The following is a 12,239-nucleotide window of genomic DNA, read 5'->3' as shown; positions in this document are numbered from 1 at the left end:
TTCCCATGCAAAAAAGTTTGAAAAAAATAACTTTTTTTTAAGCTAAAATTGAGGTTTGCAAGGGATTCTGGGTAAAGGAAAGTTGGAGGATCCACGCAAGCCATACCTCCTTGGAAGCCCCCGGGTGTCTACTTTTCAGAAATGTGTGGGTTTGGTAGGTTTTCCTACATGGCCGTCTCGCACGGGGCCAAAAACCCAGGTAACCCCTCTTGCAAAAGTTGGTGGTATTGAATGTCAATCCCACCAGCTTTTGAAAGAGGGGTTACCTGGGTTTTTGGCCCCGTGCGAGACGGCCATGTAGGAAAACCTACCAAACCCACACATTTCTGAAAAGTAGACACCCGGGGGCTTCCAAGGAGGTATGGCTTGCGTGGATCCTCCAACGTTCCTTTACCCAGAATCCCTTGCAAACCTCAATTTTTGCAGAAAAAGTCAGTTTTTCACACTTTTTTTGTGTGGGAAAGCGTGGCGTCACTGGGCTCACACAAATTTCCTCCCACCCAGCGTTCCCCCATGTCTCCCGATAAAAATGGTACCTCACTTGCGTGGGTAGGCATAGTAGCTGCAACAGGAAACGGTTCAAATTGTACGGTGGTGAATTTACAATACCAAATTGCATAACAACCTTGATTTTTGGGGGGGGGCACCTGCGTTTTTGGCCCGGGGCTCGGTGGTTTTCTTTGGAAAGTACAAAACCCAAACAGTTCTGAAAAGTAGACCCCCGGGGGAGTCCAGGGAGGTATGGCATGCGTGGGTCCCCGAACGTTTTCCTACCCAGAACACCTTGCAAACCTTAAAATTAGGTAAAATAATCACTTTTCCAAACTTTTTTGCGTGGGATCACCGTGCCGGCAAAAATGTCCTACCACCCAGCGCTGCCCTTGTTCTCCCGAGTAAAAGGATACCTCACTTGTGTGGGTGCCCCAAAGCAGAACAGGCCAAAAACGAATGTTGAAAAAAGTAGTATTTCAGTGTTTCAAATTAAGCCCCCCTGCCTTAGTCACAGGCCTTTGGCTTACCCACACAAGTGAGGTATCATTTTACTCGGGAGAACAAGGGGAACGCAGGGTGGTAGGACATTTGTGCCGTTACGGCGATCCCACGCAAAAATGTATGGAAAACTGTTTTTTTAACCTAAATTTGTGGTTTGCAGGGATTTCTGGGTAGGAAAACATTGGGGGACCCACGCATGCCATACCTCCCTGGACTCCCCCGGGTGTCTAGTTTTCAGAACTGTTTGGGTTTGGTAGTTTCCAAAGATGCCCGCCGAGCCCCGGTCCAAAAACTCAGTCCCCCCCCCCAAAAAAAAGAAGGTAATCTTGCTATTGGTTATTGTAATGTCTCCACCGTACGATTTGGACCTTTTCCTGTTGCAGCCACTATGCCTAACCACGCAAGCGAGGTACCATTTTTATCGGGAGACCTGGGGGAACGCTGGGTGGGAGGAAATTTGTGTGAGCCCAGTGACGCCACGCTTTCCCACACAAAAAAAGTGTGAAAAAACTGACTTTTTCTGCAAAAATTGAGGTTTGCAAGGGATTCTGGGTAAAGGAACGTTGGAGGATCCAGTCAAGTCAAGTCAAGTCATAAAATTTGTATAGCGCACTACATACCCAGAGGGTTGCAAGGCGCTTAGGAAGGGGAGGAGGATTATTTGTCAAATATCCACGTTTTAAGCTGCTTTCTGAACGCTAGGTGGTTCTGGGTGAGGCGAAGGTAAGCGGGGAGTGAGTTCCATGTTTTAGCAGCCAGGTATGAAAAGGATCTGCCTCCCATGGTGGTCTTGTTGATGCGAGGTACAGTGGCGAAGGCTTGGCTGGAAGAACGTAGTTGGCGGGAGGGGGTGTAGAAGGACAGTCGAGAGTTGAGGCAATCTGGTCCGATGTCGTAGAGTGATTTGTGTGCGTGGGTAAGCAGTCGGAAAGTGATCCTCTTATTGACGGGTAGCCAGTGGAGGTCTTTAAGGTGACCAGAGATGTGTTCGTTGCGTGGGATGTCTAATATGAGCCTGGCTGAGGCGTTTTGGATTCGTTGGAGTTTCTTCTGGAGTTTAGCGGTGGTACCTGCGTAGAGGGTGTTTCCGTAGTCCAGTCGGCTCGTGACCAGAGCGTGGGTAACTGTTTTCCTTGTTTCGGAGGGGATCCAGCGAAATGTTTTTCTGAGCATGCGAAGAATGTTGAAGCAGGAAGAGGATACGGCGCTGACTTGTCTGTTCATTGAGAGTGAAGAATCCAGGATGACGCCAAGGTTCCGTGCGTGGTCTGTCGGGATGGGTGCTTTTCCGAGGGCTTCCGGCCACCAGGAGTCGTCCCAAGCAGAGGGGGATGTACCTAAGATGAGGACTTCTGTTTTGTCTGAGTTCAGTTTCAGACGGCTTTGTTTCATCCATTCGGCGACTTCTTTCATTCCTTCGTGTAGGTTAGTTTTGGCGGTGCTGGGGTCCTTGGTGAGAGAAAGGATCAGTTGAGTGTCATCCGCGTAAGAGATGATGTTGAGGTTGTGTTGGCGGGCGATGGCCGCGAGGGGGCTCATGTATACGTTGAAGAGGGTGGGACTGAGTGAGGATCCTTGAGGTACGCCGCAGATGACTTCAGAGGCCTCGGACTTGAATGGAGGAAGGCGGACTCTCTGGGTTCTTCCGGTGAGGAACGAGGTGATCCATTCAAGTGCTTTTCCTTGGATTCCGATGTTATTGAGGCGTTGTAGAAGGGTGCTGTGGCAGACTGTGTCGAATGCTGCAGAGAGGTCGAGGAGGATGAGGGCGACTGTGTCTCCATTGTCCAGTAGAGTTCGAATGTCGTCTGTTGCTGCGATGAGGGCGGTCTCAGTGCTGTGTTTTGCTCGGAAGCCAGATTGTGAGGGGTCGAGGGATTTGTTGGCTTCGAGGAAGGCGGCGAGCTGGTTGTTGACGGCTTTCTCGATGACTTTGGCCGGGAATGGAAGAAGCGAGATGGGGCGGTAATTTTTGAGTTCGGTGGGGTCCGCTGTTGGTTTTTTTCAGAAGGGCGGTGAGTTCAGCGTGTTTCCAGTCTTCTGGGAAGGTAGCGGAGTTGAAGGAGCAGTTGATGACGTCTCGGAGGTGCGGTGCTATGACGGAGTCTGCTTTGTTGAAGATGTGGTGAGGGCATGGGTCTGTGGGGGATCCAGAGTGGATGGAATTCATCAGGCGGATGGTGTCCTCAGTGGAGATTGGGTTCCAGGCGTTAAGGGTGTTTACGGGGGGAAGATGGTCAGCAGATGGTAGGGTGGGTTGGTTTCCGGGTTGGTTGTCAAAGCTGTTGTGGATGTCTGCAATCTTGTTGTGGAAAAAAGAGGCTAGGGAGTCGCAGAGGGTTTGAGAGGGGGTGATGTCGTTGGAGTTGGCCGAGGGGTTGGAAAATTCCTTGACGATGTTGAAAAGTTCCTTGCTGTTGTGGGCGTTGTTGTCAAGTCGATCCTTGAATGCTGTTTTCTTGGCTTTTCGGATCAGTTGGTGGTGAGTGCGGGTGGCGCTTTTGAAGGCGTCCTTGGTGCTGGTGGTTGGGTCTTTTTTCCAGGCCTTTTCAAGGGAGCGGCAGAGTTTCTTGGATTTCTTAAGATCATCGTTGAACCATGAGGCCTTCTTGCTGCCAGGTTTGCTTTGACGTTTTTTCAGTGGTGCTAAGGTGTCGGCGGTGTTGGATAACCATAGGGTGAGGTTGGCGGCGGCTTCGTTGGCGTTAGAAGAGAGGGCTGGGGAGTTTCGAAGGAGCGATGCGGAGATTTGGTCCGTGGTGATTTTGTTCCAGTTTCTTTGCAGGGTAGGTTGGGAGTGGTTGATGGGTTTCGGCTTGTTGTAGGTGAAGTGAACGCAGCTGTGGTCGGTCCATAGGAGATCCGTAGTGTGGCTGAAGGAGACATGATTGCTGGAAGTGAAGATGGGGTCGAGTGTGTGACCTGCGATGTGGGTGGGGGAAGTGACTAGTTGTTTAAGTCCGAGGTTGGCGAGGTTGTCTACGAGGGTGGCGGTGTTGTGGTCGTTTATCTTTTCAAGGTGAAAGTTGAGGTCTCCCAGAAGAATATAGTCTTTGGAGGGGAGCGCGTGTGGAGAGATGAAGTCTGTGATGTCTTCACTGAATTTTGCGCGGGGTCCTGGTGGTCTGTAGAGGAGAGTGCCTCTGAGTGTGGTTTTGCGGTCGATGTGGATCTGGAAGTGAAGGTGTTCGGAGTTGGCGAGGTTGGTGTCAGAGCTGGTTGAGATGCGGATAGATTTCTTATGGACGATAGCGATTCCTCCTGTGTGGCTGGTACGGTCTTTGCGAGTGATCTTATAGTCTTCAGGGATGGCACTGGTGATGTCTGGTGCGGAGGAAGCATTCATCCATGTTTCCGTAAGGAAGGCGACGTCTGGAGAGAAGGTGTCTAGTAGGTTCCATAGGTCAATGGCGTGCCTGTGCACCGATCAGGTGTTGAGAAGGATGCATTGTAGGTGGTTGGGGTCGGGAATCTGTGGTGTAGTCGTAGCGGAGATGTTGTCGGTGCCGCTGAATTTGCAGGAGTAGCAGGAGAAAGGTCCATGGGTGTGTCCAGGAGCGGCTTGAACACAGTTGGGGGCGCGACCGGGGTTAAGGGCTAGGAGGGTGGCGGCATCGTAGGTAACGCGGGGGGGCTGGGCAGCGCGAGGGGCAGGGGGTCTGGCGCTGGGCGCGGTCCAGGCGCGGACGGGCGTAGACGGGCTTACCTTTGGCGCACCTTCGGCGCGGGTTGGGCGCGGTCGCTGCGCGTGGACGCTGCACGCGGGAACTACTGTCATGGACTTTTCAGAAATGTGTGGGTTTGGTAGGTTTTCCTACATGGCCGTCTCGCACGGGGCCAAAAACCCAGGTAACCCCTCTTTCAAAAGCTGGTGGGATTGACATTCAATACCACCAGCTTTTGCAAGAGGGGTTACCTGAGTTTTTGGCCCCGTGCGAGACGGCCATTTAGGGAAACCTACCAAACCCACACATTTCTGAAAAGTAGACACCCGGGGGCTTCCAAGGAGGTATGGCTTGCGTGGATCCTCCAACGTTCCTTTACCCAGAATCCCTTGCAAACCTCAATTTTTGATGGAAAAATCAGTTTTGACACACTTTTTTTGTGTGGGAAAGCGTGGCGTCACTGGGCTCACACAAATTTCCTCCCACCCAGCGTTCCCCCAGGTCTCCCGATAAAAATGGTACCTCACTTGCGTGGGTAGGCATAGTGGCTGCAACAGGAAAAGGTCCAAATCGTACGGTGGAGACATTACAATAACCAATAGCAAGATTACCTTCTTTTTTTTGGGGGGGGGGGGACTGAGTTTTTGGACCGGGGCTCGGCGGGCATCTTTGGAAACTACCAAACCCAAACAGTTCTGAAAACTAGACACCCGGGGGAGTCCAGGAAGGTATGGCATGCGTGGGTCCCCCAATGTTTTCCTACCCAGAAATCCCTGCAAACCACAAATTTAGGTTAAAAAAACAGTTTTCCATACATTTTTGCGTGGGATCGCCATGTCGGCACAAATGTCCTACCACCCTGCGTTCCCCTTGTTCTCCCAAGTAAAATGATACCTCACTTGTGTGGGTGGGCCAAAGGCCTGTGACTAAGGCAGGGGGGCTTAATTTGAAACACTGAAATACTACTTTTTTCAACATTCGTTTTTGGCCTGTTCTGCTTTGGGGCACCCACACAAGTGAGGCATCCTTTTACTCGGGAGAACAAGGGCAGCGCTGGGTGGTAGGACATTTTTGCCGGCACGGTGATCCCACGCAAAAAAGTTTGGAAAAGTGATTATTTTACCTAATTTTAAGGTTTGCAAGGTGTTCTGGGTAGGAAAACGTTCGGGGACCCACGCATGCCATACCTCCCTGGACTCCCCAGGGGGTCTACTTTTCAGAACTGTTTGGGTTTTGTACTTTCCAAAGAAAACCACCGAGCCCCGGGCCAAAAACGCAGGTGCCCCCCCCAAAAATCAAGGTTGTTTTGCAATTTGGTATTGTAAATTCACCACCGTACAATTTGAACCGTTTCCTTTCGCAGCCACTATGCCTACCCACGCAAGTGAGGTACCATTTTTCTTGGGAGACCTGGGGGAACGCTGGGTGGGTGGAAATTTGTTGATCCACGCAGATTCCGGAACTTTCCACCACAGAAATGTGAGGAAAATGCGTTTTTTTTCCCAATTTCTTAGCTTTGCAAGGGATTCTGGGTAAGAGAACCTGGGGGTAGGCAGTCGAGTCACCCCATCCTGAATTCCCCTGGGTGTCTACTTTTCAAAAATATATAGGTTTGCTAGGTTTCCCTAGGTGCCGGCAGAGCTAGGGTTCAAAAACAAAAGGTAGTCTCTTTGCCCAAAAAGGGCACAATTTCACTGAAAAATTGAGTTGTGACCACGTTGCGTTTTGCGCTGTTTCCTGTCGCAGCCACTATGCCTACCCACGCAAGTGAGATACCATTTTTCTCGGGAGACCTGGGGGAACGCTGGGTGGGTGGAAATTTGTTGATCCACGCAGATTCCGGAACTTTCCACCACAGAAATGTGAGGAAAATGTGTTTTTTTTTCCAATTTCTTAGCTTTGCAAGGGATTCTGGGTAAGAGAACCTGGGAGTAGGCAGTCGAGTCACCCCATCCTGTATTCCCCTGGGTGTCTACTTTTCAAAAATATATAGGTTTGCTAGGTTTCCCTAGGTGCCGGCAGAGCTAGGGTTCAAAAACAAAAGGTAGTGTCTTTGCCCAAAAAGGGCACAATTTCACTGAAAAATTGAGTTGTGACCGCGTTGCCTTTTGCGCTGTTTCCTGTCGCAGCCACTATGCCTACCCACGCAAGTGAGATACCATTTTTCTCGGGAGACCTGGGGGAACGCTGGGTGGGTGGAAATTTGTTGATCCACGCAGATTCCGGAACTTTCCACCACAGAAATGTGAGGAAAATGCGTTTTTTTTTCCAATTTCTTAGCTTTGCAAGGGATTCTGGGTAAGAGAACCTGGGGGTAGGCAGTCGAGTGACCCCATCCTGAATTTCCCTGGGTGTCTACTTTTCAAAAATATATAGGTTTGCTAGGTTTCCCTAGGTGCCGGCAGAGCTAGGGTTCAAAAACAAAAGGTAGTCTCTTTGCCCAAAAAGGGCACAATTTCACTGAAAAATTGAGTTGTGACCACGTTGCGTTTTGCACTGTTTCCTGTCGCAGCCACTAGGCCTACCCACGCAAGTGAGATACCATTCTTCTCGGGAGACCTGGGGGAACGCTGGGTGGGTGGAAATTTGTTGATCCACGCAGATTCCAGAAGTTTCCACCACAGAAATGTGAGGAAAATGCGTTTTTTTTTCCAATTTCTTAGCTTTGCAAGGGATTCTGGGTAAGAGAACCTTGGGGGTAGGCAGTCGAGTGACCCCATCCTGAATTCCCCTGGGTGTCTACTTTTCAAAAATATATAGGTTTGCTAGGTTTCCCTAGGTGCCGGCAGAGCTAGGGTTCAAAAACAAAAGGTAGTCTCTTTGCCCAAAAAGGGCACAATTTCACTGCAAAATTGAGTTGTGACCACGTTGCGTTTTGCGCTGTTTCCTGTCGCAGGCACTAGGCCGACCCAGGCAAGTGAGGTAGCATTTTTTTCAGGAGACCTGGGGGAACGCTGGGTGGGTGGAAATTTGTTGATCCACGCAGATTCCAAAACTTTCCACCACAGAAATGTGAGGAAAATGTGTTTTTTTTGTCAAATTCTTAGCTTTGCAAGGGATTCTGGGTAACAAAACCTGAGGGTAGGCAGACGAGTCACCCCATCCTGGGTGTCTACTTTTCAAAAATATATAGGTTTGCTAGGTTTCCCTAGGTGCTGGCAGAGCTAGGGCTCAAAAACAAAAGGTAGTCTTTTCCTCCAAAATGGGCAAGATTTCACTGGGAAATTGAGGTGCGTCCACGTTGCGTTTTGCGCTGTTTCGTGTCGCAGCCACTATGCCTACCCACGCAAGTGAGGTACCATTTTTCTCGGGAGACCTGGGGGAACGCTGGGTGAGTAGAAATTTGTTGATCCACGCAGATTCCAAAACTTTCCACCACAGAAATGTGAGGAAAATGTGTTTTTTTTGTCAAATTCTTAGCTTTGCATGGGATTCTGGGTAACAAAACCTGAGGGTAGGCAGAGGAGTCACCCCATCCTGAATTTCCCAGGGTGTCTACTTTTCAAAAATGTATAGGTTTGCTAGGTTTCCTTAGGTGCTGGCAGAGCTAGGGCGCAAAAACAAAAGGTAGTCTTTTTGTCCAAAAACTGCAAAATTTTACTGGGAAATTGAGGTGCGACCATGTTGTTTATTGCGCTGTTTCATGTCGCAGCCACTATGCCTACCCACGCAAGTGAGGTACCATTTTTTTCAGGAGACCTGGGGGAACGCTGGGTGGGTGGAAATTTCTAGATCCACGCAGATTCCAGAACTTTCCACCACAGAAATGTGAGGAAAATGTGTTTATTTTGTCAAAATCCTAGCTTTGCAAGGTATTCTGGGTAACAAAACATGGGGGTAGGCAGACGAGTCACCCCATCCTGAATTCCCCTGGGTGTCTACTTTTCAAAAATGTATAGGTTTGCTAGGTTTCCCTAGGTGCTGGCAGAGCTAGAGCTCAAAAACAAAAGGTAGTCTCTTTGTCCAAAGAGCGCAAGATTTCACTGGGAAATTGAGGTGCAACCACGTTGCGTTTTGCGCTGTTTCGTGTCGCAGCCACTATGCCTACCCACGCAAGTGAGATACCATTGTTTACGGGAGACCTGGGGGAACACTGGGTGGGTGGAAATTTGTTGATCCAAGCAGATTCCAGAACTTTCCTCCACAGAAATGTGAGGAAAATATGTTTTTTTTGTCAAATTCTTAGGTTTGCAAGGGATTCTGGGTAACAAGACCTGGTGGTAGGCAGTCGAGTCACCCCATCCTGAATTCCCCTGGGTGTCTACTTTTCAAAAATGTATAGGTTTGCTAGGTTTCCCTAGGTGCCGGCAGAGCTAGGGTGCAAAAACTACAGGTAGGCACTTTGCTAAAAAAGGGTCAATTTGTAACTGCAAAATTTAGGTGTCACCACGTTGCATTTTGCGCCGTTTACTGTCGCAGGCACAAGGCCGACCCACACAAGTGAGGTACCGTTTTTATCGGGAGACTTGGGGTAATTCAGATTTGTAAATCAACTGTTATTACCAATTGAGCTTTTGCGCATTTCTCCCTTTCAATGAAAGACATTGTGTAAAAAAAAAATAATTTTGAAAAATGACCAATAATTCTCATGCTAGTATGAGTATTCCCAATTTTGAAAATTAGCAATTATATACTGTTTCTGAACTCTATATTTTGTACCCAATTCAGAAAAACATAGGTGTCTTTCATACAGATTTTTCCATGTATACATTTTCCAAGACAAAGTGCTCTATACCCAGTAAATGAAAAAATACCATTGCAAGTTGCTGCTCAGTTTTTGGATCTGGGTTCGTCGGGTTCTTGGTGAAACTACAAGTCCTATATATCCCCACAACCAGGACGGTCTAACGGATGTAACGGTATATTGCTTTCCAAGAGCTGTCAAAATTAGAAAAAGTTATAGGTGAAAACGTTGAGACAAAAGGCTGTTTTTTTCAACAATTTTTCAATTATTCCAATATTTAACTGTTAGTTTCTATAAAGAAACCTTCATGGATTTAGACAAATGACCCCTTTCTGAATTCAGAATTTTGTCTACTTTTTGAAAATGTACAGCTTTCTAGGATCCATTATTGCTTTCAAACTCATTTCTACCATTAACTGGAAGGAGGTGGAAAGCTCTAAAAATAGCAAAAATAGGCTATGTCCCAGAAAAATGCCAAAACTGTGTGAAAAATGTCGGTTCTCTGACAAAAGACTGTCATTTCCTAAAAGCTGAGAAAATGGAGATTTCAGCCCCACAAACCCTTTTTTGATAACATTTTCAGGGAAAAACCCAGAGGCTTTCATTTGCAGCCCGTTTTTCCCATTTTTCTGAAAAAAACAAAAAAATCACTATATTTTGGTTAATTTCTGGGACCCCTCCAAGGTAATCCACAAACCCTGGGCGCCTTTAGAATCCACATGATGTTGGAAGAAAAGGACGCAAATTTGGCGTGGATACCTTATGTGGTCAAAAAGTTACAAGGGCCTAAGCGCGCACTACCCCAAATCGCCAAAAAAGGGCTTAGCACAGGAGGGGAAAAGGCCTAGCAGCGAAGGGGTTAACATTGCCACTACGTTGATTATCCTAAACTGGGGTCTTTGCACCAGATGTGATGTCTTTAACTGTCAACATATATCGCAGAAAGGAGGCTAATTAATGAGGTTCTCAACACCTCTCTTGGCATAAGTCATTGAATGATAGGTTCTTCATAGTTGATTGCTCTAGACAAGAGGGAGGAAAAAAAGTGTAATTATGAGCATTTTCTTTTTTAAAGAGGAGGGCTTTGAAACATTTTCAAAACAAGGTGTGTGCCAATCTGTGTTTGGTTTGTACGGAATGTAATAATTAAGCAGCTAACAGGGGGGTGGCAGAAAGGTTGTTGTTTTCGAGATTCAGGGCCAAATATATCAAAGTTCCATTTTGCATTCCCTAAATAGCGAATTTTAGCTAATCGGTATTTAGAGAATGCAAAATGGAATTGAAGAAAATAGTGTTTCCCTAACAGCGATTTTTACAGATTCGCAATCACAATTAGGGAATCGCTAGTAGGAAATGCTACTCCTTTCCGTCCTATGGGCCTTTTGCATTACCTAACTTGTGATTACCTAATTGGTGATCGGAAATTAGGATATGCAAAACCAAGGGTGCCCGGGTAACTAAGGCTCCCCTGAAGCACCCCCAAATCAAAATGCACAGGTAGAGTGCACACTATATGGCACTCTGAAAAATGCATCTTTGTGCATTTTTAAAAATCGCGTTTTCTAAATGCCAAGTTTGCATTTAGGTAATACTTGTTACATTTGCTTACGGAATCGAAAATTGAGATTCCCTATTTGGACTCGCAATTTTAAGTAATCCCCAAAAAATGTGATTACCTAAAATGCCCTGTCAAAGCCTTTCATTCATCTTGAAAGGCTATTTTGCATTCGCTAACGGTCAAATTTAGCGACTCGCACAGTTTGCGAATGCAAAATAGGTTGATACATGTGGCACTCAGTATTTAAAAAAATAAAGAGTATTGGCAATTTTAACCTAGACAGACTTGTTTCTTTAGAGGTCTTCGAGACATTTATGAATCACGATGTGTGGATGCAACGCAGTCTTTAGTTGGTAGCAAATTTCAAATCTGTGCAGCACACAGAAGAAGTGGTAGTGCGGTTATGGCTGCCACAATTCAGGATTGAAAAAATCTTATGTGCCATTTTGACCTAAACAGAGTGCAGATTTCATCTCTTTAGATCCTACTTTCCATTCAGGTCCTTACTTAAACACTACTCTATGCATCTCCCGATATTTAGGATTTAATAAAGGTCATTCAGAAACATTCTTAAAACAATGACATTCTTACACTAATCACATAAACCTTAACATTCAACTATCTCATGGCTTAACTACTGACAGACAAAGTTTAACTAAGTCATTTCTTTTAGGGGAATCTAGGAATTGGTCAACAAAAAGGAAACAGCTGTTGGTTTAAGATGCTTACCTACAATGAATACCACTTTCTGACAGAATGAACTGCTACCCACATTATATCAAGATAACGGAGACAGACACTCTTGCCTGACGTGGAACAACACGATATATTTTCTAATTTAAGAAAGTGAGCAAAAAGTGATGCTTCCTCTGAGCTTCTAGTACATTTTCTTCTTTGAAACGAATCGTTTAGAAAAACGTTGAAAACATGCTTTTAGAGATAAATACACATTTAAGTCCTACTTTTCCCACTGGTAACTTCTGCTGGCTACTGCTGCCGGACTGGCCAATCATCGGAGCTCCACTCCATGAGGATCCTACAATCCACCATCGGCCAACTTGTTCTGCATCCAACAGATTCTCCAGTGAGACCCGAAGACGTGTGGCACTACCAGATGTGACGTTGTTAATCTTTAAGTAAAAGCGGAGGTCATCAGCAAACACAGTTTACTTCATACATTTAGCAGTTTATCAAATTCAACTGTAGTTCTGTACGAAACTGCACCAAATCAACTTCAGAGCATAGTGAAGAAGCATATTTAATAACACAAATACCGGTTTGTCCATGATGATTATACCAAAGATAGTAACTACTTCATTGTGGTACATACAGGATATGG

The 12,239-nt window shown here is 46.6% G+C and overlaps 1 protein-coding gene across 1 annotated transcript in view; it reads right to left on the bottom strand.

Moving 5' to 3' along the window:
- The window catches only part of NOM1 (nucleolar protein with MIF4G domain 1), a 285,471-nt gene that overhangs the window by 94,891 nt on the left and 178,341 nt on the right, over positions 1-12,239 (bottom strand). Inside the window, exon 6 of the mRNA XM_086941491.1 lies at positions 11,863-12,030. Within this exon, the coding sequence (XP_086797617.1) occupies positions 11,863-12,030 (168 nt within the window). The remainder of the gene's footprint in view (positions 1-11,862; positions 12,031-12,239) is intronic.

Source organism: Lissotriton vulgaris, chromosome 10 (genome assembly GCF_964263255.1).
Source record: "Lissotriton vulgaris chromosome 10, aLisVul1.2, whole genome shotgun sequence".
In the NCBI taxonomy this organism is placed as follows: domain Eukaryota; kingdom Metazoa; phylum Chordata; class Amphibia; order Caudata; family Salamandridae; genus Lissotriton; species Lissotriton vulgaris.
Note: the sequence above shows the minus strand (reverse complement) of the source record. Positions and strands in the feature narration are given on the sequence as shown.